The sequence below is a fragment of the Acanthopagrus latus genome, chromosome 11 (genome assembly GCF_904848185.1).
Source record: "Acanthopagrus latus isolate v.2019 chromosome 11, fAcaLat1.1, whole genome shotgun sequence".
In the NCBI taxonomy this organism is placed as follows: domain Eukaryota; kingdom Metazoa; phylum Chordata; class Actinopteri; order Spariformes; family Sparidae; genus Acanthopagrus; species Acanthopagrus latus.
This window is the reverse complement of record NC_051049.1, coordinates 8,848,839-8,873,246: the sequence shown is the minus strand read 5'-3', so window position 1 is coordinate 8,873,246 and position 24,408 is coordinate 8,848,839. Positions and strand designations below refer to the sequence as shown.

Below are 24,408 nucleotides of genomic sequence, written 5' to 3'. Positions count from 1 at the left end.
TACTGAAAGGAACAACTCTCTTCATTATAAGTCTCTGAAAGCTGCTCATTAAGTCAGGATGACCGATACCAAGAGGAAATTCCTGTATTTTTTTAAACGTGGGTCTTATTCTCATGATTTAGGCCATTCTGACTCATGCTAGTCTGACTCATTAGACGTAGGCTGCCGGCTATAAGCCTTTCATTGCTTTTGTCAGTCCTCTCTCGTAAAGTTAGCGGATCCAAAATGCCCTTTTCTACGTGAAACAGCACTAACAACCTCTGAGCTCGCAGCCTACACACTAAAAATGGCAGCCTTTGCCTGGTCGCTAGTGGCTCGAGCACCAAAAAAAAAAAAACAATCTTCTTATAGGTTTTCCCCCTATAGCAGAACGAGACTAGGTACAGCCACATTTTTTTTCAGTCTGACTATGTGAGGCTAATGCTAACTTTGCACTCTAAGCATGGATCTATTAAGGGATCTGGATAAGGCGTCAGAAGTGGTGCCCTTGGAAGCAGCTCAGTGGCTCATGAAGCCAAAATAGTTTGACTTCCTCGGTGTAAAATTCCCCAGATCTTCTGCATAGCTTCCTCTTCGCACGCTGAAGACTTTCTGCAAGCTGAGTGGCTAACTGCTGGTTTAGCCCTCCAGCTAACTTGAACAGGAGTTTAAAAGCTAACGGCGCGGCTGCTCTGGTCTTTTCTAATGTTAGCTCAGATTTTGATAGTTAAACGAGTCATTACGTGCTGTGACAGTCAAATTAAATCTTTTTGGGCCAGTTTGCGTTAGCTCCTCTTTGATTTAGCTACAAATCCGAGGTGCTATTTTCTGTCTGAATTGATTTATCGACAATTCAAGTAAATTTAGAAAGCTCTCTATATTTAGAGGTTCTTTCCTCAATATATGTAATTCTCCTGAATTCCCTTTAAGTCTCACAACTATCCCTTCCAGCCTGACCATCTGCTGATTATGTTGTCTTTCAAGGTAAAACCATGTAGTGACTCCTCGCTCTTCACTTCTCTTAATGCCATTCAAGGGCAAGCAAGCAGAGGGAATCCTGCTGACAGCCACACTCTCCTCTGCTCCCACACAATGTCATCTACAGAAAGGCCTTTATGCTAGAAAGTGTACCTGTGTGTGTGTTTATGTGTGTGTGAGCTCTCCAAGTGGGGTCACGCTGAAAGTGATGCGCGCACAGTTGTTGAGCTGTGACTTTTCACCTCTCCTGCATCTACTTGAATATCACGCAGGCGCGATTTTTCACCTCACACGAGAGCGCGATCTCCGCCGCAGCTTTGTCGTCCACTTTGTCAGCCGTTATTGGTGCGAGAGCAGAGGATGTGGAGGAGAGGAACTACAGACAACAACTGGTTCAAATAGAAAGCGTCAACAAAAGAAAGAAAAGAAAAATGCTCATATTTTGCCCTGGAAGGCTGATGTGTGCTGCGTGTGTTGTGTGCGTGTGTGTGTGTGTGTGTGTGCAATGATGGGATGTTTTATTGACTTATTGCATTAGATGGTCTCTGTGCTTCATGCTCACGCTCTAACATCGCCCTCAGAGAAATAACGGGATCAGACTGAGCACACAAACTCGAGCACACACCCACTCACAGGCACACACACACACACACAAACAGTAATGGCGAAAGTGTTTTGTCTCTCGCAGCGCTGTTGTGCTTCTGGGCCTTTGTGTTCTTCTTAGCGCTATACATTTTTCCATTTCTGTCTGTCTGTCTGTGTTCACCTGTCTGCCTGCCTGCCTGTCTGTCTGTCTGCTATCCTTCAATTCCAGAAGCTCCAAAGCTGTAAGATCCAGCCGGCAGAGTTTTTTTCGAGGGGCCGTGTGAAGGATTAGAGCCTGCTCTTTGCCAGTGGAGTGGCGGAGCAGTTGGCAGCGCCTCTGAAACGAACGGGGAGGAAGGGGGTGGTGGTGGAAAGAAAGAGAAAGGGAAGGGTGGAGTGCTTGCAAGCCAAGCAGGTGGGTGCACGGTGTGAGGACAGATAAAGTGGGGGGAAAGAAGTTGTCAGGCGAGAGAGGGGAGTGAAAACATTCATGTGTGCATTCATTGAAGTCATCTGTAAGCCTCTGCTTCCTGCTCTAAACCGACCCGACCCTACACCAGTGCCCGCTGATCTGTACGAGTGTGTCGCAGGAGGTCGAATGTTTGAGTAATGTCGAGCCACGTGTGACAGATTGTGTCCAGTATACAGGAAATCGATGTATAGAAGTGGACGTAGCCAAGCTCAAAGATGACTGAAGTCTGAGTAGAGTGTGTGTGTGCGTGTGTGTGTGTGTGTGTGTGTGTGTGTGTGTGAGACAATGAACCTCAGTTTCTGCTCTCACCATCCACGCAAATTCGTTCACATCTGTGAATTTGAGCCTCAACAGAGTACCTTGGCAAAATACACACACACGCAGTCGAGACAGACTAAGTATCAATATCAACAGGAAACCACTTTAAGATAAAACACTTAAAGTCCAACTGAAATTCAGTTGAATTTTTTTTATGGAGACTTATTACGCTTTCCTGTTTTTTTCTTTTCCTTCTGTGTTTTATATGTAATATATCTTGAAAGAACAGAAGCTCCTCTCTCCCACTGAAAAAACTGCTCCTGAAATGCCCCGTCAGTAGTCCTGCCTTTGATTTTTACGACTTTGTGACATCACACAATGTCACACATGGGTATAATTTAGTTTGACACGTAAGAATCAGTATAGCAGAGCTGGTCTGTGGTTGTTAGTGATGCTGGCTCAGGCGTGTGTGAGCTGACCAATCAGAGCAGACTGGGGAAGTACAGAGCTGCAGCACTGAACAGTATTAGAAAACTTGTGTGTTTTTGAAAACCTATTCTAGTAGTGACCCAAAAAATAAATTTTAACCTGAAAATTAACATAATATGTCTCCTTTAAAGCATAAATATCTGCCACCATTAAATCATGACCGCGTCCCCCAGTGTTGACTTATTTTGACAAAAAACATTGTTAGTCCTCTCAGTTTTACTTTGACAGTCAATTAAATCTTGCATAATCTTTTTTTTTTTCATAAAACTTGTAGCAAAAGACACAATTACATCATTTTTGACCAAACATGACTTCAGCTGGACTTTAAGTTGTTTGTCCTGATTAAAGGAGCAACACTAAGTACAATGCATCAGTTCCGTAACAAGCAAACAACCCTTAAACAGCTTCTCTGTCAGAAATACAACAGTAGATCACCTGCTGTATCAGTTCACACAGCAGCCAGACAAACTAACGTCGGTAGACAGTAATTGCAACATTCACAAGAAAAGCCACCTCGTGTTTCAACAGTTGAATGCTTTTAATGTGAAGTAGCAGCAGTAGGAAATATTCAGTCAGTTAACTTAAATACAGACGTGATCCGGTGTTAAGTGAGTCAACAGTAAACGGGGACGCTGTTCTCAGTGAGATGCGCTGGATTACATGCATGTATCGTTTTTTTTTTTTCCTGTGAATCTCTTGTGCTTAGCAAGGTACTCTGAATGGCGGACCCCGCCACTTAAAGTGAAGACTACCATGTAGAGAGATAATTGCAGAATATATTTCATTGAATTGTTGATGAATTGTTGCAAAAATCAACCATAACTGTGTCAAGAAAGGGGTTTGATTTCATGAAAATCTTAACGATTCTTACTTGGAGCTAATGAAGTGGAAAGCCCACAGACACCGTTGATCCGAGACTCATAATTAGCACACAGCGTCTTGAGACAATTAAAAGATTTCCCAGTATTTGTGGTATAAAAGTTCTTACAAGGTTTAACTGGCTCCTGTTCTATTGCAGCACAAGAATCCAACTCACTCTCTCGGCATTAACAGGTAAAGTCTTAGAAAACTACTTTTCATCCATCCATCATCCTTATTGTTCTTTATTGCTTATGATTCATGATGTACAAAACTAAAGAAAACTCTAAAAGAAACAACAAAGAAAATACATACTGTACATCAGCAGGTAAATCAAACTCTGTATCAATATCAGAAATCCCATATTGGACGCACACACGGACACACACACACACACACACACACACACACATACACACACACGCGTACAGTCAGGACTGTTCACTCTATGCAGTTCTGTCGCCTTCGAGCACAGCCGCGATCTGCAGCTCCAGCAGCGGGCCGACTGAGCCCCACTGATCTGTAATCAGTGGGCTAATGACTTTTCCCTCTCTGTGTAGCAATGTATGAATGTACCAGACACACATACACACTCTCAAACACACACACACAAATGTGTTAAGAGATGACAAGAGGAGGGGAGAGGTTAAAAAGCGGCCCCTCCTTCTTGTTCATCACTGCTTGCTTGCGCCAGCCACATCCAGCGTCACCGCCCTCGGCAATGATTTTCTCAGCAACATGTCGATTTTCTCTGATCTCCACGCGGCTTCTCCGGCAGGGACGTCTGATAGCTGCAGTGACTCCACAAAACAAAAATCCACACGGATTCACATCTTATGTAAATGTCCCCCTTTCGTCAGCAAACACTTATCTTGTGTAAATATCAGCGTCCAGGCACTGTAAGTGTCTCTCGATACAACACTAAAGGAGCGTTATGTCATTTTGGAGAAGGAATTCAAACTAAAAATGTTTATATTTACAATATGAATGAGGTGATAACACAATTTTTTTTTTCCATAACTGAAAAAACAAGCTGTTCTAAGAGGAAAACAAAGCATAACAGTGGCGGGGTCCGCCAAGTACTTCAAGTAAAAAGTAAAACTGTGTTGTCCTTTAAGGTCAGTTTGTTTACTCAGTTATTTCAGTCGTGACAACAAAGAGAATCTGTTTATTTAGTTTGCTTAGACATAAAAAAGACGTTACAATTACTTCCCCAAAACTACGCACTGCACCTTTAAGCCTCCTCATGGACAATTACACCCGCGGACGTGTCCTACATGTGTGTGCACGAACACACACAAAACACAAGCCCTCTTCTTCTTAGATCAGTGATATTTTTACTCTGACCTGCGTTCTGTCCTGTGACAAGTTAACACCATTACAGTGCCGCACACACACACACACACACACACACACACACACACACACACACACACTGACTGTCTGCTCTGACCTCTGACCCACTGCTGGTAAAGGACTGACATGTTCTGTCTGCTAAACAGCTCTATATTTGTCGGCAGCGTGAAAACTGACATTCAGCCGAGCAAAAAAAGAATAGCTGCTCGCTCCAAACAGGAAGCGCTGCGTTTAAGGATATGTTCAGGTATGTAGCTGCGAGGTCGCGCTCCTGTGAGTCAAACGCCTTTTTGTGGATGTGATGTAACATAAGAAGGATTGACGCCGGCAATCTGCAGGTCATCTAAAGCCTGCGTGACTCTAAGCTTCCCCTTGAAATGAATGATCTGACAATGACAGCCCAAAGATTTAACAGATAAATTATAGGTCCAGGTGTGTGTGTGTGTGTGTGTGTGTGTGTGTGTGTGTGTGCCTGCATTGTGTGAAACCTGATGACAGTGTCAGATTGAGGATGGAGGGGAGGATAAGAGGATGTAGCGATGCATGGTAAGAGAGACCAAAACGGGAGTGTTAATGTTCTCGGGCCTGCGGCTTTGACTTTAGCTGTGCCCTTGAGATTTACTATGCATGTGTGCCCATGTGTGTGTGTGTTTGTGTGTGTGTGGCAGGAAGTGTGTGCCTGTAAAGATGTGCTTCATCCGTTTTTTGGGTTTTTTTGGGGTTTTTTTTTGGTGTGACAGATTCCAATCACAAATTACCCTCCTACGGTGAAAACAAAACTCTCTCCTGCATCCGCATAAAGATATAATGTCACCGTCATAAACCAAGCTGGAAGTAGCCATAAACATGCACGCATATAAGCACAAAACACGCGCACACTGACTCACACACACTCTGCCAAGCCCCTCTGGAGAGTGATCATTTTAACCAGGCCCATTCATCCGGGGCATTTGGAGCCACTCGGCTCGGAAAATGAATAAAAGCCCGACTATCAATCAGTCTTTCAATACAGCTGCTTAGTGCATCAATCAGGATGAATTCCCGCTTCTGATGGTGACCCCGCTCTTTCTCCACCCCACCGCTATCCGCAGCTTTGTCGTTTATCATCTCTAACGGTGACGGACAGGGTGGAGGCGGAGCAGGATGGAGGGAGAAGGGTTCTGGATCCGTCTGGGCTCATGAATCACTCGTCCTGGCTGCTCGTGGAGATGCTCTGTGATCGCTCTGCCCCACTTTCACACACAAGCACAGTCACGCATACACGGACACGCACACTACTACTAACACTACTACTACTCCAGAGGCACGCTGCCACACACGCACACAGCTGATCTATAGACTGCAACTGTGACGCGAGGGCAACCGAGCGAGGCCTCCGGTCACAGAGCGTAGCGTCATTGTTAGCTATTCGACTGACTGCTGTCTTCATGGGCGGCCACGATGAAACCTGCCCCAATTCTACACCCGCAGAGGGTTCGGAGACTGCACAGCAAAGCATATACACACACAGAAACGTGGAGATAAACACACATACAGTACACACGAGATATGATACAGTCAGGTGGTGTCGCTACGGGTAGACGTCCTCTCCCCATCTGCACTGCTCCTGAAGTGAGTTAACACCAGGCTGAAAAGCAGCGTCGGTTTGTGTGTTTCCATCCACCTGCTCTAAAGTGCCTTTTTCTAATTTGCGCAAAGAATAAATATTGACTTTTTTTTTCTTTCCCTCTTGCCTGAGGCTGGAAATGTTGCTGTATGGATAAAAAAACAAAACAAAAACGCAACGGAGCGCAATGACAACTGAAAGCAGATAAATCATAAAGCACTTGAAGCATGTGACTTAAATATCCACCGAAGCCTCTGCTGCAGCTGGAGAGATGGAAAACATCAGATCTGTGTGGAGCGATGAGGAGACTGTAACCTTCCTCATATTAATACACAGAACTAACACAGATGTCGTACCGCTGTCGTGTTTTCAACGCAGCAACTGCTGCTGTCTTTTAATCAGTCACCCTGGTTTAATAACCACTCCTTTATGGAGTTCTCTGTCCCGATTGGAGTGCGCAGGGATACCAGAATAACAACATATTTTCTTTTCTTAATTTCTTTTTAAAAGCACTCACAGCAGCTTTAATCTGTGTTTTCTTGAGCTGATTTTTGGGAAAATTAAGTTTAATTTTGTGCGTTGATTGGATGAAACTTGGTGGGCGTGGTCAGGCGGCACAGAACAGTGACGTCATGGTTTACTGACGCACATGAGAGTACGCCGGGAAAATCCACTGGACGTCACCGAAAACTACATTTTCAGCAAGGTGTTAAGTTGCTCTTTAAAGGTACCCTGTCGAGTTTTCTTGTCCAAGACCATCATGTTTACATTCAGAATCTGTTGCATTAATGCATTTGCTCGCTTGTTACGTCCATGTTCGCTTACTATGCCTCTTGTTTCCTCCACTGGCGAAAACAATAGCATGAAACCATCATGGTGTTGCTCATGCGTGCAGATGAAGGGCGAGATGGAAACAATAATGGCCACTGGTCAAAAACTCCACAGGGAACCTTTAAACTTCCAAACTCACCAGCAGCTCACCGTCAACCGAGTCTCCAGACTGTATCGTTGTGAGTCGTAGATGTCGCTCATTCTTAGTTTTTACATTCAAATGATTTGACTGTGATCCCAAAACTGTTTGTGGACAGATTCTGTCAATAGGAGACAACAGTGACTGTTCACTGTTTCAAGTGAGTTGCCTTAAGGCATCCGGGAAAATCACGTCTTAATACTGAAATGTATTCGTTTTCCCTTTTTTATTGTAGCAGAGATAAGGCATCACTCTCTTTGTGACCCCTGATACCTTCTTACGAGTATTAATGTGGTGTGCATGTGTGTGTGTGTGTGTGCGTGCGTATGCATGTGTTGCTCACATTGCGTCTTGTTAAAATCATCATTTACAGAATACTCCAGAGCGCTTCACGTAGTATGCAGGTGTATCCGCCCACTCAGAGAAACCAGCAGCTCCGAGATGAGATAGGTGTGTGCGTAGTTGTATGTGTGTGTGTAGTTGTGTGTGTGTGTGTGTGTGTGTGTGTGTGTGTGTGTGTGTGTAGTTGTGTGTGTGTGCGTGTAGTTGTGTGTATGGGGGTTATTGCTCTCAATAATCTCAGAGGTCATTCTGTACTCCTGAAGTGAAGGCATAGTCATCCTTATTGCTGTCTCTGTCTATCTGTCTGTCTGTCTGTCTGTCTGTCTGTCTCTCTCTCACACACACACACACACACACACACACACACTTTCTGTCCAATATGGTGAAGAGCAAGAGCGATATATATCTAAATCTGTAACAAAGAGAGACAGTCAGATCTTGGTTCGTTGCAGAGCCTTTGGTCTCAGAGTCCTCTCATCACTCCTGGTCCCTCCTGCCCTCATGTCATCCTCAGTCTGTCACACCTGCATGCCGGGCTTGCTCAGATCCCCGTTCCCCTGGTTCCCTCCTCCTCCTCCTCCCCCTCCTCCTCCTCCTCCTCCCCCTCCTCCACCTCCTCCGCCCATCCCTCCCCTATCGTCCTCGTCGTCGCTGTCCAGCTCCTCGCTCTTCCTTTTGCTGTAGCGCTCGTACAGCACCATGAGCACGCCCATCACCCAGGCCGACACCGTGCCGGCCGAGAAGATGACGAAGCCGATGGCGATGAAGAAGAGGTAGTCCCAGTAGCCCAGGCCTTGGTGGCAGTCTGCCCGCAGCTGCATGCCGACCTCCGCCAACCGCTGGCCCGCCAGCTCTGGGGGACTGTGGCAAACTGTCTGGCCCTCGTCTGGAGGAAGACAAGAAGAGGGAAGAGTCAGTGCATATGGTAGAAGATGAAGGGTATCAGGGGAGAGAAGAGGGGGGGGAACTTAATTATAACAGAGTGAAGGTGCACAACAAAAGCCAGGATACGCACACACACACACACACACACACACACACACACACACACAAACACATTCACAAACAGCCGCTAACAATGCAGTGATAACCTTTGTGATAAATGATCCCGAGAGACACTAAAGCACTCAACGCTCCTCCTCTGAGTAATGTAGGTCTTCGGTGTCTAGGACATGGCAACATTATGATGCTGCTCACATACACGCACACACACACACGTACGCGCTCACACACATACTCACGCACATGCACAGAGAGGTGACTGCAAGCCTCTGACACATCCACCCTTCCACCCTCTCGCGCACACATCATTACACACTAACAAATCGCTCGGCAGCCGTGCAGAGATAAGGAGATGAGTGTTTTCCCTGACAAAACATCTGCCGCTCATAATGAGGAATATGATAATCAGCTGGGGTGACTTCAGACCACACAGAGAGGCAGAAACGCTGGCAAACGCAGCCCATTTTGAGTACTGTAAAAGTGTTCATTTATGGCGTTTGATGCTTTTCGCCACATAGAGGTCAAAGGTCAGGGGCGGCTGCAGGAGCTGGTCGGGATTCAGCATTGCTTGTCATGCCCTGCTGCGTGTTTGCCTTCTGCTTGCGGTGACTTTGCAGCATTAGCATATACAGTACCTCTACGTGTATTAATTAGTGTGAATGCAGAGGAAGAAGAGAGGCTCGCTCTGTATCTAATGATGTGATCTGTGAGAGGGGAGCAGGATACAGCCTGCGCTGCCTCCTATCACTTCATCTCTCGTTACAAGCGCCGCTAATTCCCATGCTCCTTCAGTCCAACCCCTCCCTGCATGCTTAATTGAACCCCCCCAAAAAAAGACGAAGAGAAGTTGTTGTTTTTTTTTCCTAAGCTGGGAACAATGAAATGAGACAAGATCGGAATAAGACAGGAAAGAGAGAAACGGGGTGGTACAAAAAAAAAAGAGAGAAAAGACAGGAAGAAAGGCAGACAACAGGAGGAACAATTTGGAAATATCTGCATCCACGTGCACTCAAAGGAAGTGACAGATGCAGTGAGTCTGACCTCAGGAGATGAGGGGGAAGGAGAGAGAACTGTGTCTGGCTGCAGTCCTGCCCGTTGATGGATCATTGCTGTTAACAATGTTAATTAAACTGTACTCATCGACCAATAAAGCCAAAGGTCTGAACATGGAGATGAGCGATGGGGGAAGGATGGCGAGAATAGTTGGATGTGATCTATATTTCTTCTTCGACTGCTCGCCAGGGCATCGTGAAAGCAGCAGCAGCAGTTTGAGAATAAAAGCTGCAGCAAGAAGTAAGGAAATGGTGACGTATGAAACCAAGGACTCAGATTCCTCTCTGTTCGTATGGTACCCATAATGCATTAGGCTCATAACATGCTCATTTTCAGGTTCATGGTTTTATTTTGGGTTGCTGCTAGAATAGATTTACAGGCTTTTTGGGCAAAAAAACTGTCCACAGCTACTGTCCGGTGCTGCAGCTCTGTGTTACCCCTCTGTTTTAGCTCCTGTCTCTTTAAGGGCTCCTTGACTACCCAGTCTACTAGGATTGGTCAGCTCACACACGCCTGAACCAGCATCGTCAACATCACCGATGAAGCAGCAGCTTGGAAAGGAAAAAACTGAAAAAGCATGACATGTCTTCCTTGAAATTTCACTATACAAGATTTTGAAGATTAATATGGCAGCAAGCAAGTTTGGTATCCTGTGCAGAAAACACAGTCACGGTTCATCTGTGTGTTGTCAACTGAGCTTCTCTGTTCTTTGGACGATAGCTCGCTTTTTGTTTTAAGTTGTGAGCTGCAAAGTAAAATGACTGTTTTTTTTTTCCGTGAGTGGAGTCTGGTGGCTTTGAGGAGAGCAGTACAATGGCTGTTTCAGGTTACTGGAGAGGTGTGGCTGATACGCCCATTTGTTGACCTCTGAGATGCCACAGAACATTCAAATGCCTCTTCACAAATTCTTAAGCGCTTTATTCTCCTTATATCTGATGTAACCCCGCGCTGACCCCGAGAAAAGATTAGTCTGGTGATTAGTTTACCTTGACTGTACCCGGTGCTTTAAAACAGTTTCTACAAGCCTGCACAGGAAAAAATATCTGCATGGGTTTGATAAGCCTCTCGATCAATACCTAACGATCGCCTCACCGGGGGGGCGGGGCTTGGGGAGAGACGCCCTGCTGATGCTGTTGTCATGTCTGCCGAGCCTGCCCAAGTAACAGGTCGAGGCTGTTGGTGTGCATACGAATGTCCCGAGAAAGTCACAGCAGGTCAGGGTTATTGTGCGCACCCAGTGGATCGGGGGGGCTGTTTGTGTAAGCATCTGTTCGTCAGGCAGAAATAACAGGTGAGGTCAGAGGTTATTGAATCAAGCAGGGCACGTTGTGCAAGCCATTACGGTGATTAGCGATGCGCTTGGATTACCGTTCAGCTATTCAGTAACCCGAGGATGAACCAGGAGACGCATGTAACACACACACACAGCCGACACTCTAACTTACCCTAGTTTAAACCGTCCCTCGGCCGGAGGAAGGCTTCCCCGACCTGTCATCTCTCATCCTCCCTCTCCTCGTCTCCGCTCACTTTCTCTTTCCTGCCTTTCAGCACAAAAAGTGGAATAAAATATGACTCCGACCGCGGTTCGATCGTTCACAGGAGAGCCCATATTCTACACGGGTGTCGTTTTTTCAGCAGTAAAGCTGCATATATGGAACTCGGGGATGATAGTAAAAATGAAGCCGCTACTTTTTCCTCCATTTAAAGTGGAAAATGCTCTTTTATTCCTCTGTTTGCGGTAATCAAAATGATCTGAGAGCGGCTGCATGAATCACTCCCCAGCTGTGTTTGTTAGCGCACGGGTCTCTCTGTATCACGAGTGAGAGTTTGGACTTGCATTGGCTGGCTTTATTGGCGCTGAACAGGATTGTTCTCCACCGCTGGGAGATTAAGACAGAGGCTTGTTTTTTTTTGCTGAATGGTTCAAAAATAACGATGGGTATGATCAGCCCTGTTTTGGATCCAACAAGGGACATCTGGTCAAACTTCAAAAGGAAGGAAATGTTCCAGGAAGTAAATATTCCTACTTTTTTTTATTGTAAAATTGAGTTCTTCATGTTTCCTGTTTTACTTTCCCCTTCCTGTCTTTGTCTGCTTTCCGGCACCTTTTCCCGCTCACCTGCGTCCCATCAGTGAATCCCTATTTGTTGGTTACGCTGCATTTCATGTGCTCTGTTAATAATCTGGAGACTTTCTATGTTTTTATTCATTTGTCTATTTTATTTCTATCATCTACTTCCATTCATGTATTCCTCTGTTATCTGTTCTTCGATTAATCGCTACATGCGGTTGTCTTGTATTGCTTTATTTATATCAGGAAACTTGAATAACAATGAGCTTCCTCATGCCTCTCGCTCTCTCTCAATATATATTTATTTTCCTCATTTTATTTCCCCATCAGTTCACATGGCCGTCACTCCGTCACCATCTGTGGGCTGGCTAGCTGATCTGCTCAGTCTCATTACCTTGCCAAGCTTGCCTCAAGCCAGGTGTGAGGATTTTTTATTTTTTTTTTTCCTGTGTACGTGGATGAGTGTGTGTGAGCACTGACGCTGCTGTCTGTTACCTCCGACAGTATAACGTTCATAGCTGGATGCTGGAACAGTGAGCTGCAATCAGCGACTGTACAAACACAGCAGCTCACAGGATCCCTCAGGATATTTGGGTCTCATCTGTCCTACCTCTGTCACTCTTTCCCTTTCGCCTGGCAACAATTCAGACATCTCTGGTCTCCTCTCAAAGAAAATCTGTGGGGTGAAAGCCAGGACAGCTCTCTCAGACAGCACTCGGCCAGGATCTGGCAGGTGTGGATGGAGTTCTGGAAAGTTATTAAAGCCCAGGTGTTACATGCGTCTGGTCATACCGGACTGAGAGCAGGCAGCAGCAGTCGAACCGCTGAGTGGTTTGGATTGAGTAAAGGTCTACTACATGGCTGTCAAACAAACATACTATAACTGGACTGATTTATACTCAGTTGCCCCAGGGAACAAAAAAAAAGGCAATTGAATTTCACACTGCAAATGTATTTTTCCTTAACCACCGAATGTTTTTGTTGCTGCACTTTAGAGCGGATTCGTGACAACCCTCTATAATCAGAGATAGGAATAAAAAGAAAAAAAATATATTGAGTGTTACAGAAGCGCACAGGAGAAGGTGGCAGCCGGGATGATTCACTCTCTGTTCAGTCTCACTCCACCGTCTGTTTCTCCGTCACTCACTGTTTTTCACCTCATCCCATCACTTAGGCGAGGAAACCACTCAGACATCACTCTGGCAGAACGCCCTTGACATTTTTTTGTCCCGGGTTTAATAATGTATGCCTTTGCACTTTCCATTGAATGATGATAATACCCCCTGCATTATGATATTCAAGGTGTGATATTTAAGGTCTGATATTTACGGAAGAAAAAAAACTAACTGCGGTTCACAACCCCGGTGTGAAATAAAGGTCCAGTGCGTAGGATTTAGCGAAGACGGTGGAAGAAATCAAAGAAAACTAGAGATGCACCGATCGATCAGCCTAAGTTATTTCCCAAAAATATGTGTGCTCTTTTTTTGTTTTCAGGTCAGTGTGAGAGTCTTTTACTGCGTTATGCCGTCATAAACAGGTGCGCCTTCTAAAACTTTCCTCCTCTGCTGCCTGCTGGTTTCCAGACAGACACGTAGCGAAGCAGAGTGTCGTTACTCCAGGTGACGAGAAGGTGACAGGATGCTTTTTTTGATCTGCTGCACTGGTTTTCTTTTCAGACAGTGTAGCTGGAGATGAATTGCGCATTTTCTTTTTAGAGGTTCAGGATCTGATTTGAACCAGACCAGCAAAGTCTTTATTCAATTGCAGATTCCTTCCATTATTACCTTTCACAATAAGAGTCTTTACTATGCCAGCATACACTGCTTAAACGCCTACAAATCCCAGTTAAGGCCGAAGATTTGATGAACCGGCCGGTCGCAGCTCGACTCAGGTCAGCTGGTTTTGTTTGCACGCGTGATCGGCGTCTTCCAGGCCTTTTCTCATTTACAGCCACTCGACATCGCTCGCTCTCACCCTTTCACCACCAGACTTTCCCTCCAGCGCACTCATTTCTGAAACACAGCTCACTATCATTGTGCTCATTCATATTTTAAGGCGCTACAAATTATACCCGGCTATAAAAAGAAAAACCTGCAAAGCTGGAGGTGAAAACGGGAGAGTCCTTGCAATATAAATGATACATCTCGTCTAGGCGACAGAACGCTGCAGACCGACACTACGCAAGTAGTCGCAAGTTTCAACTCATCACAAATTTCAGTAACAGGCCATTAAAAAAAAACAAAAAAAACTTGCTTGTTATTTTTGTTAGTTATTTTATATTCTGTGTTTTATTATAAACAACTGAATGTCAGCCAAAATTGGAACTGTCCAAGAAAATTGCAATTGGTGCTTCTCAATTTAGAATCTGAGAAAAGTGGCCCTCTCTAGAGTCAAGGTTGGTTTGTCCATTCTGGGCTCCTGTAGACACTTGGCAATACACTGTATTATTGCGGACACCGTGGACGAGGACAAGCTCCCTCTGTATATATGAAAGGCTCATGCTAAGGTCGCTAAAGCACAAATCTTAACTTCATGTGATTATACGCCAATAAAAACATGATCACGTATTCTCTTTTAATATTACACACTGGACCTTTAGAGGAACATGTGTGTCTCACCGGGTCCACTCACTCAAATATGCTATCTGATTTAAAAGCGGGCCATTTTGAAAATCTATCTTTAAAATGTTTTTAAAAAGGCTCCGGACTTTTTTCTAATCGAGAACTTGGACAGAGTCTTGGCACAGCATCTGCCGGCTTGAGCTCAAACTGACCTTTGTGCCAACTTGCCTTGGCACGCATCCTTTTCATTATGCCCACAGAGAATTAAAACACTCCTAAAACTGCCTTCGAGTGCATCCCCTCATAATTTCATTCTTGAGATAGCACTTAAGAGAAGGTCGAGTATCTCAAGAACCGCAGGACATTTCAGGTTAGAGTGTGTGTGAGAATGTGTTAGAATAAGACGGACTGTTGGTGAGAGGGTGAGACGTCCTCTTTGCTCCTGCGGTGCGGCTCGAATGTGCAGTCTTAATCCAGCAGCAGTTTCGCCACAGTGGCTGCAGCCTGGCGGTGTTCACACTTTGTTGCATGCACGCTGCACTGCAGTTCCTGCTGCATATTCCTCCTGCAGCATAAGATGGATGCAGCGTGGCCCTCCGCTCTGCCCTCTTATGATGAGGCGGTCGGATCTGAACATTAATCTTTGGCAAACAAATTCATTCTCTTGGCCTGAGCTTACTTTCACTCTGTGGCCGGATGAGATGTCAGTGTTGTTTGGTCACTGTTTTGTCCTGCAGCAGCAGGACAGGAAGCAGAGGCTGGCGGTCACCTGTCTGTCCTCACCGTGCTAAGACCCACCTTGCTTCTGCTGTGCATGCACGGCATGATGTCACCGTGTTATGGTAATATAAGCAGGGCTGTGGTCGGTGGTATCAGTGTGACACTATGCGCGGGCCGTGTCGAGGAGCATGCTTCGGACTGGATCGCAAAGCCCCTGTAGCTCTGTGACACACCACAGGCCGGAGGTTACAAGGACAAAAATAGTACTGAAGGAAATAAACAGCAGTAATCACAAAATACACAGTTTACTTTGATAGAGGGGAATAGGAAAATATAAGCACGCATAGATGCTCCCAGAGCTTTCCAGGAAGTGTGCGCGTGGACCTCAACGTTTTTCTATTCTGTTCAAAAGAGAATGCATAAGTGAGCACAAGTGTGTGTGTGTGTGTGTGTGTGTGTGTGTGTGTGTGTGTGTGTGTCAGTGTGAGCTGCCACCGCAGCGGTGCGATACAGTCTCCATGTCGAATCATCAGCTGGATGCTTTCCAAGCTCGACACTGACACACTGACAGAGAGCGGGGCTTATCGCCTCCCCGGACGAGACGCCGCTGAAAAAACCCGGCCGACTCTTTCATGAACTTCCCTCTGTTTTCCTGCGACTCCTTACCTCCTCTCCACACACATAAAAGAGCGACGAGCAGCGGAATAATAATCATCTTTTCAGGCTTCTCGGACGACAGCGTGAATGCAAAAAACAGTTGTAGAAAAGAAAAAGAAAAAACGCGCTTAAAATGATGCTGTGCTAAACATCACACGTGTCCTGATGATCAGCGCTGCTGGGTATTAACCTGCGAGGCACAGAGCCTGTCCTGTGAACTCAGAGCACAGAGCTATTTATAAGAAGATTAATTATGCCAATGCATATGGTAATCAGTGTGCTTGTGGTCTCATATAGAGGGGGAGGTGAAACTCAAGCATGCCCTCCTCTCCTCTCTCACAGGGAATTAACCAAATGTTACAGCGTGTTTTACATACTGCTGTTTAAATAAAAGCATATGAGGTGATCAGACAACTGCCAGCTCCAGTACCGGCACTCTGTAGCTGACCTTGACCTCTGACCTCCCGCTGGAAGCTCCCACAGGATCTGAGGGATTATCTATGTTTACAAATGATCATAATTAGCACTGGTTGGCACTGGTTTGGTGTTTTAAGTCGAGGTTTCATGTGTTAAGACCATCTTAAACACACAGCGCTCTTGTTTATTTCAGCGGCGCCAGTGTGATGATGATGCAGCAGGGGCACCGACACAGACACCTCCACCAAAACAACGCATTGTTGTCTGGGCTGTTCTGACACAAAGGGACTGTGTTGGCCAAGCAAATATAGTTGGCGGATTATTCCTTCTTGTGAACTCGTGCAAGGCTGTAACTTTTACAGGGTCTCTGTAGAAAACATAGAATGCGAGTTAACCGACTCAAATCAATTTGAGCTCTCGTCTATTTTGGAGGCTTTCTGAGACTTTTGTTTACTTTTTTCTTTTTAAAAAAAAAAAGTCTACTTGAGTTGTTTATGTAAATGCTGCATCGCTGTTTCTGCTCTGAAGCTGCAGGAATGTTTTGTGGACGGCGAAACTCAACCAAGGTTTCCATCAATTTTTGAAGTTTGAAGTTTGATTGAAAGTGAGGCGCCTAGGTTATGAAACATTTCAGGTTTTAACTGCGTAAGGAATTTTCTTTGGGGATAAAAGTTATTTCCAATTTCTCCGTCACTCAACGGATCTTATTTGAGCTTCTCCTGATTATCATCTTATTGTGCAACATGGATCTAATCCTTTATAAGTTTGTGCATCTTTTATTTCTGTTTTCATTTGTATTTTGTGGATTTTGACATATTGTTTGACTCGTCTTAGAAATACCTTTGCTATTTATTGATTAATAGCCTCAGGCGTTCAAGCTTCGACTCCCCTTCTGATTGGCCTTCACAGCTGTTGTCCGAAAATTGTCCTTCGTGTGACTTTTTTTTTTCTATATGTCAAGAAAAATATAGACATCAAACTGAAATGTTTCGAGCGATGGTGGTACAGTATTCTCAAATTAGCCCTTTCCAACCACAAACGTCAAACACAAACCTCTTACTAGAAGCCGATGGCGTAAGAAGCAAGACTTTTTGGGGCCCTTCCTCTCTCGACGTGAAGCTCAAGTATTTCACCGTTTAGCCAAGTTAATGCATCACACCGGGGCTGGCCACGACTAAGAATAGCTGACCTTTCCTCCATCACATCCACTATGGCTGAATAACACACGCCTTCTCACTCCTCTCCTCTCAAAAGCGGCATTAGTCAGATTACCACCATCCTCTTTTCCATCATTCCTTCGTATGATCCCTTCTTCCTCTGGCAGAGAGAGTGAAGGTCAGATAGCAACATCTCTCTCTCTCTCTCTCCTCCTCCTCCTCCCTCTATCGCTCCTCTTATCAGGCTTTTCCACCTCCCACTTTTCATTCCCACTCTGGCACGTTAGCGTTTATTCTCCCTTCCGTGTCTCCCCCTTCGGCCTTTATCACTCCATTTCGGTCTCCCCTCGTCCTTCCACTTCTCTCCGTTCTGCTCCGTCATCTTCGCACTCTTCCCCCCCCCCTCTGTCTCTCTCTCCTTTCCAATTTTATTCTCTTGGCTCGATATATTGGTTTCGGCCACGCACACACACACACACACACACACACACACGCACGCTCGCTTGCGCACACACCTGAGCTACACCTCCCCTCCGTGCCTCAGGTGATGGCATCAGAAACACGCCCACACAAGCATCACATCAATCTTTGGTTTTTCGAGCTCACACCGCCGAACACACAGACATAAAAATACATACAGGCTACACTACACAAGTAGGCCAGAGGAATTCGATACGCCTCTCCGCACCAGATGGGTCTGAGGAATCGTTCCAGCTGATAAATAATTTAGCGTCTACCTGTATTAAATTGAATCGATGCCTCCTTGTCATAATGAATGTTTTAATGGGGGTTTGAGTGACAGATCCGGGCTGCAGACGACTGGTAACTCCTCCACCGTCTTTTTTGTTTTTCCTTTTCTCTCAGGCTCTCCGTTTGCAAGGTCCGTCTTAATCTGTTTGCCCGTTTTTTGTTTTTTTTTTCCCTTTGGTTTTGTTTTTCTCCGCAGCCCTCTCCCGTCTTATCTCATCTGTTTTGTCCTCGACTCCTCGGTCACGCTATTTCGCTCGGGCTCTCCGCTCATCTCATCTCTCGAGTAATCTAACATTCACTTTCATTAAAGATAAATCAATTTCGATTGGTGCGAAAGAAAAAAAAAAACAACCCTGACTTCCTTTCTTTCATTCTTCCGCTCTTCCTCTCTCTGAACCCACCGAGCTCCATTTCTCTGTCTCCCTTTTTTTTTATGAATATTTAACTCTTGCCCCTCGTGTGGCCCCTCTGCCTTTTGGCTCTTTGCCTCAGGTTCTGTGAGCTGTCCAGGGCGCCGACGAGCAGCCAGAAAAATACGTTCCCAAACACTGGAGCCATAACACCACCAACTCTGCCAGCCCGGGGACAAGCCACTTACAGCGCGCCGCGTGTATTCAGCCGAGGCACTTGTCAAAAGCGACCTACGGTGAGTACAGCAGGTCGTTCGACAAGCTGAAATTCCATTACGGCGAGAGAGGAAAGGCGGGTTTGGAATTGATGATGAGGAGCGTTCAGAGGTTCGCGACAGGACAGTCAGAGTCACACAGGACAGATGCTGGGTAGACGAAGGAGGTAAGAGCCCTCGTGGGAAGGGACGTTAACATCAAATTAACATCGCGGCAATAAACAAGCCAAGGTCATGGAAGGCTGGCCGCCAAAAGTGAGTGCTCAAAGACACGTAAACAGAGACGAGCTGTGCTAAATCATCCCAAACGTGAAGCTCATGGAAATATTTACAAATATTTACGGCAATCAGAACACAGCTGAGGTCAGACGATGGCGGACTTTTAATGGCCTATTTGATGGTTTCAGGAAAAAGCCGATAGCTGATTCATCATCAGGTGTTAATCACAAGTTTGGCCCCCAAATGATCAGTTATGGTCATCGCACCGACGGTTTCGCCAAACTCTTACCCCCACACTTGCTAGGACAAACAGATAGAGCAGGTTTTCGACAGAGAAGCGGTTATCATCAGTCTAACACTTTCTGACCTGATGCTGATGATTTACGTAAATTTAGTTTAATATGAATGATCTTCATCTACTCTGCGTCACGTATACACACTGGAAAGGCAGTTTGCAAAAGCCGCTGAAAGACATACATGAAGTCACGTGATCTGACTTTATTTGCAGTCATTTTTGTTTAAATGGCTGGGTTTATTATTCCCACATTAGATCGGTTTATTACCTCAGTTTAGCTATTAATAACAAACTACAGAACTGTTGACGTCTGAGACACTCAAGAGGGAGATGAGTTGAAAAAAAAAAAAACTCTGATAACCTTTTAATTTGCATAGTAATATGAAGAAACTGCTTGGAAAAAACAAAACTACAATTGGTTAAATCAACATGATGACAGCTGTAGTAGAACCACTGCAGGGAATCACGGCCCAGCAGTTGCTACAGAGTCAAATCGAGGCAGTTTAAAGAGGTCTTACTTGAGAATGAAGCTGATAAGTTGGCCGTTAATGAGTATTTAGCATTTGCATCCCTCAGTGCGTCGTTAAAAAACAGGCTGTTAGCAGGTGACACCAAGCTGTGTGGTCTCATGTTTTATCTGTCACCTTAATTAACTCATAATCACCTTTCCACTGCCGGTAAAGTGTAGTGTGCATTGTTTAGATGCTTGGTATTAAGAACTTTAGCTGTAATAACTAACTGCTGTAATAACTCCTGACCTGACGCAGGACTTGACAACCAGCTTTTACAGCCTCAGAAAGTTGATATGAAACATTGATAGATTTTGGTCTCTACAATGGCCTGAAGGAAATATCGAGCTCATCAGCTGCATTTTGTCACCACTTTGTCCGCCAGCCAGTGTGTAATCGCGTCCGTCTGCTGTTGAGTGCCGAGCAGGTTGTGTGTGTTTTTTAGCGCTTGTTTGCTGAAAACAGCCTCCTGCTGCGGTTAAAAAAACGTTATGAGAGCGGCGAGAAGTTTTGGACCAGACAGCTCAACATATGACGAAGAAAAGTGAAGGGAGCTGCAGAATTCAGAGTCAGGTGATAATTTTTTGTGGGTTCTATTTTATGTTTCATCTGTCTCTTTTCACGCCTCTGTTGTACAATGAGAGTCATCACAGACCTTTAAGAGCTCCCTTTCTTGGTCTTTACATTACTTCGTCATTCCCCTGTGCCTCCAGGAAACACACCAACTCAAACACAACCTGCTGACCATCATTCAGAACATGTTCTCCCTCCTTTTTCCCGCAATTGCTAAATAAACATGTCGACCGTTCCTCGTCTCTGTCTCGCTCTCTCCCCCCCTTGTTCTCTCTCTTTCTTATGAACAGGCTTAGACGCTCTCGCCAACCTTCCCTTCGCTCTGACTTTGGTGGCTGCCGGGAGTCACGTCAACCTTCTCTCAGTGACACTGGGACAAACTTGCGTGACTCCCTTAAACACGAGCGGGCACAAACGAACAAAACAAGACTTGAAGACTGAGAGAGAAGGTGACAATTGGACACATGCACGAGATCTCTCTACCAATAATCGACGCGGTTAAACAACATTGAGGTCTCGAACCCACACACACACACACACACACACACACTCGACTCCTGTGCACCTGATTCGTGCTCACGCTGAGAGGTCGCGACAGCTGGAATCTCTGTACATTAGACTCACAGCCCTGCAGTCACATCAGAGGGCGTTCATGAGCAGCACAGGCACACACACGCACACACACACACACACACGCACACACACTGTGCTCTCACGCACAGAAATGCTCACTTGACCCCATTCGCTGTGTTAGACTGGTAGCTGTGGTCGTTTACGGGTGTGTGTGATCGGTACACGGTGCCTCAGACTGAGAGTCAGAGTGTGTGTTTATGTGTGTGTCGTTCAGCAGTTTGGTCACGTTTATAATTTTTTAAGGAGGAGTGTAATGTGGAGTACAGTTTAATTTCATGGTGATTAGTTGTGATTTGAGGCAGGACAAGTGTGTGTGTGTGTGTGTGTGTGTTTGTGTGTGTGTGTGTGTGTGTGTGTGTGTTTTGAAAACATGACAAGCCCGGCTGTGGGTGTGTTGTGTCACTTTCGACTCGAAAGCCCTCCTCTCAGAGTGTTTGTTCTGATTTGCAGGTATGTGTTTTTGCACAGCCCGGGCCCAAAAAATGTAAAAATGTGTGTGTGTGTGTGTGTGTGTGTGTGTGTGTGTGTGTGTGTGTGTGTGTGTGTGTGTGTGTGTGTGTGTTTTGAAGTGTACTTCAGTCGGTGGATAACAACTCTGGGGAGCCGCTGTCTTCAAGTGGCCTTCCTCTCAAGCTCCTTGTCCCTTAATCTCATTCCTGTTTCCCACAGACGGTGGCCTTAGGGTCTACCATAACCTCCAGATCACACACTGACTCACACACTTAAGTGGGGTGAGTCACTTGCACACACACACACACACACACACGTACACGCTGGCCTTAATGGGAGCATAGGAGTCCAGCTTTTTTGAGCACCACCATTAACCATCTGGACTGAAGGGCCAGAGCATACGACGGTGTGAGCGCCAGCACACACACACGTGCAAGCTGTGTGTGTGTGTGTGTGTGTGTGTGTGCAGGTACAAAAGGACACAATCATCCTCTCGTCATTATCTCTGCCTTCAGGAGCCACAGAGACAATGCAGCGGGATCAATGGGACGCACACTGACAGCTATTATGAGGCCGCATTGTTACCAGGCCTAACCAGGTTCACCTGCTTACAGCTAAGCTCAGTTAACACTGAGGAGACCATCCGAGCTTGGCCCCTCGCTGGGAAGGTCAGCGGGGGCCAATGTTGCTGATTTCTCTGGGTCTCTCTGAGCGGCAGCTTTTCTTACAAATCCGCTGATTTGTTGGGAGTAAACCTGAGACATTATTGAGACGTGAAGGGCGGTTTGAGGGGATTTGTGTTGCAGAGAGGATCGCTCTGACTCTGAGGTCAAACCATTAGCTCTGGAGTGTGTGTGTGTGTGTGTGTGTGTGTGTGTCAGGAAAGAGGGAGAGACTGCAACTATGGGAATGTGTGTGTGTGTGTGTGTGTGTGTGTGTGTGTGTGTGTGTGTGTGTGTGTGTGTGTGTGTGTGTGTGCGCGTGCATGTGTACACTTCCACAACATAAAGGAAGAAGAATAGAGCAATAAGTGTCCCACCATCAGGGACTAAATTGACCGAGCGCCCGCAATCAAATTATCTAAATGAGCTGATGTGACAGTAACAGATGATAAGCCCTTGGAGCGTCTTTGGCTTTTTTTTTTTTTTTTTTACTTGCCAGAATTAGGGGCCAGCAAGAGGATTCAAGAGCCAAAACAAACAAGAGCCCACCTGCCTCCATCTGAGCAGGAGGCTGCAGGATGAGATCTCTGAGAGGATCCCTGTCAAGTTATTAATGGTCATTTTTGACAGTTTAGATGACCCAAAATGTGTGTGTGTGTGTGTGTGTGTGTGTGTGTGTGTGTGTGTGTGTGTGTGTTTGGAATTCAAAAATAAAGAATACTACAACTCCATCCATCCTCACCTTGGAACTTGAAGCCCTCTATCTGCACCCAGAGGCAGAGGTCCTCCGTGTCACAGTCGCAGCTCCAGGGGTTCCCGCTGAGCCCCAGAGAGCGCAGAGCGGGCAGCGCGATCAGGCTGCTGATGTTCAGGGCCGTCAGGTTGTTCCGGCTCACGTCCAGCACCTGCAGAGCCATGTTCTCCGAGAAGGCGTCCGGGTGGATCTCCCCCAGACTCGGGTTATCCGTCAGCCGGAGCATCACCAGAGACGCCAGGGGCCCGAAAGTCCGGTCCTCGATCTGCAGCAGGGTGTTGAACGACAAGTCCAGGTAGGCGAGTTTACGCAAATTCCCGAACGTGGACTCGGAGATCTCGGTCAGAGAGTTGTTGCTGCAGTCCAGATAGACCAGGTCGGACAGGTAGTTGAGCTGCAGCGCCGGGAGGTCCCCGATGCGGTTGTTGGAGATGATGAGCTGCCGGGTGGCCAGGGGCAGGTCATTGGGGAACGAGGTGAGGTCCTGCCCGGCGCACTGGACCACCAGCTGGTCGTCGCACACGCATCTGTCTGGGCAGCCGGCTGTGAGAGCCGGGGAAGGGGTCACCCCCATCACGAAGATAAAGAGGAAGAGGAGCCGAAGGGACTGGGCGCTGGGCTCGGGCAAGAGACGCATGACGAGGCCGCCCAGAGCGTCATGAACTCGGGCTGAGCTGGACCAGGACTCCCCGGCGCTCTCCGGGCATCCTGCATGGGTCTGAGGAGCGGTGAGAGAGGCGGGATGGCTGCACGGAGTGTCTGGCTGTCGCTGCCTGAAAGCCGGGCTGCTGTTTATATCCAGCCTCCTCTCTTTCTCTCTCAGAAAGACTATCGGTCAGTCACTCACACGCACTCTGGCGCGCCACGCACGTCGCCACAAGACATGGTTTCAGAAGGTGACCGAGAGACGCTTATCGCTCCGTGGGTGAGAATCGTGCAGCTTACCGGACTTTGTCCCGCTTGAGAAGACCACAGAGCCGCTGGATGTTGTCGATCACCCCCTCGGTGACTCATCTTTGTGAGTGACTTGTCGCCAGCAGAGTGCATTTTTCATTTACTTTCCAAACGCATGCCATGACGTGCGCCCCAAAATAAAATTCCTCAGTGTTTCTCTCCCCGAAATCTTCTCACACCGGGCGCACACGTGTCCTTGACTGGGTTTGTCTCGAGTGTGAGTCTGTGTGTGTTTGTGTGTGTGTGTGTGTGTGTGTGTGTGTGTGTGTGTGTGTTTGTGTGTGTGTGTGTGTGTGTGTGTGTGTGTGTGTGTGTGTGTGTGTGTGGTGCACCGGTGTCCAGCAGACAAGTCTGGTTTTCTCAGGAGCGCGATGGAAAGTGCGTCCTTCCACCCGGCTCGGTGCGACTGTGGCTGCGCTGCGCCGAGGCGCTCTCTCTCTCTCTCTCTCTCTC

The 24,408-nt window shown here is 46.4% G+C and overlaps 1 protein-coding gene across 1 annotated transcript; it reads right to left on the bottom strand.

Moving 5' to 3' along the window:
* Window positions 1-8,411: 8,411 nt before the first annotated feature.
* Window positions 8,412-24,334, bottom strand: LOC119028094 (leucine-rich repeat-containing protein 52-like). Its single transcript, XM_037113603.1, has 2 exons — window positions 22,990-24,334; window positions 8,412-8,779 (listed from the first exon to the last, which is right to left on the bottom strand). The coding sequence occupies exons 1-2, from the start codon at window positions 23,636-23,638 to the stop codon at window positions 8,412-8,414; spliced, it is 1,017 nt and encodes a 338-aa protein (XP_036969498.1). The 5' UTR covers window positions 23,639-24,334.
* Between the last annotated feature and the right edge of the window lie 74 nt (window positions 24,335-24,408).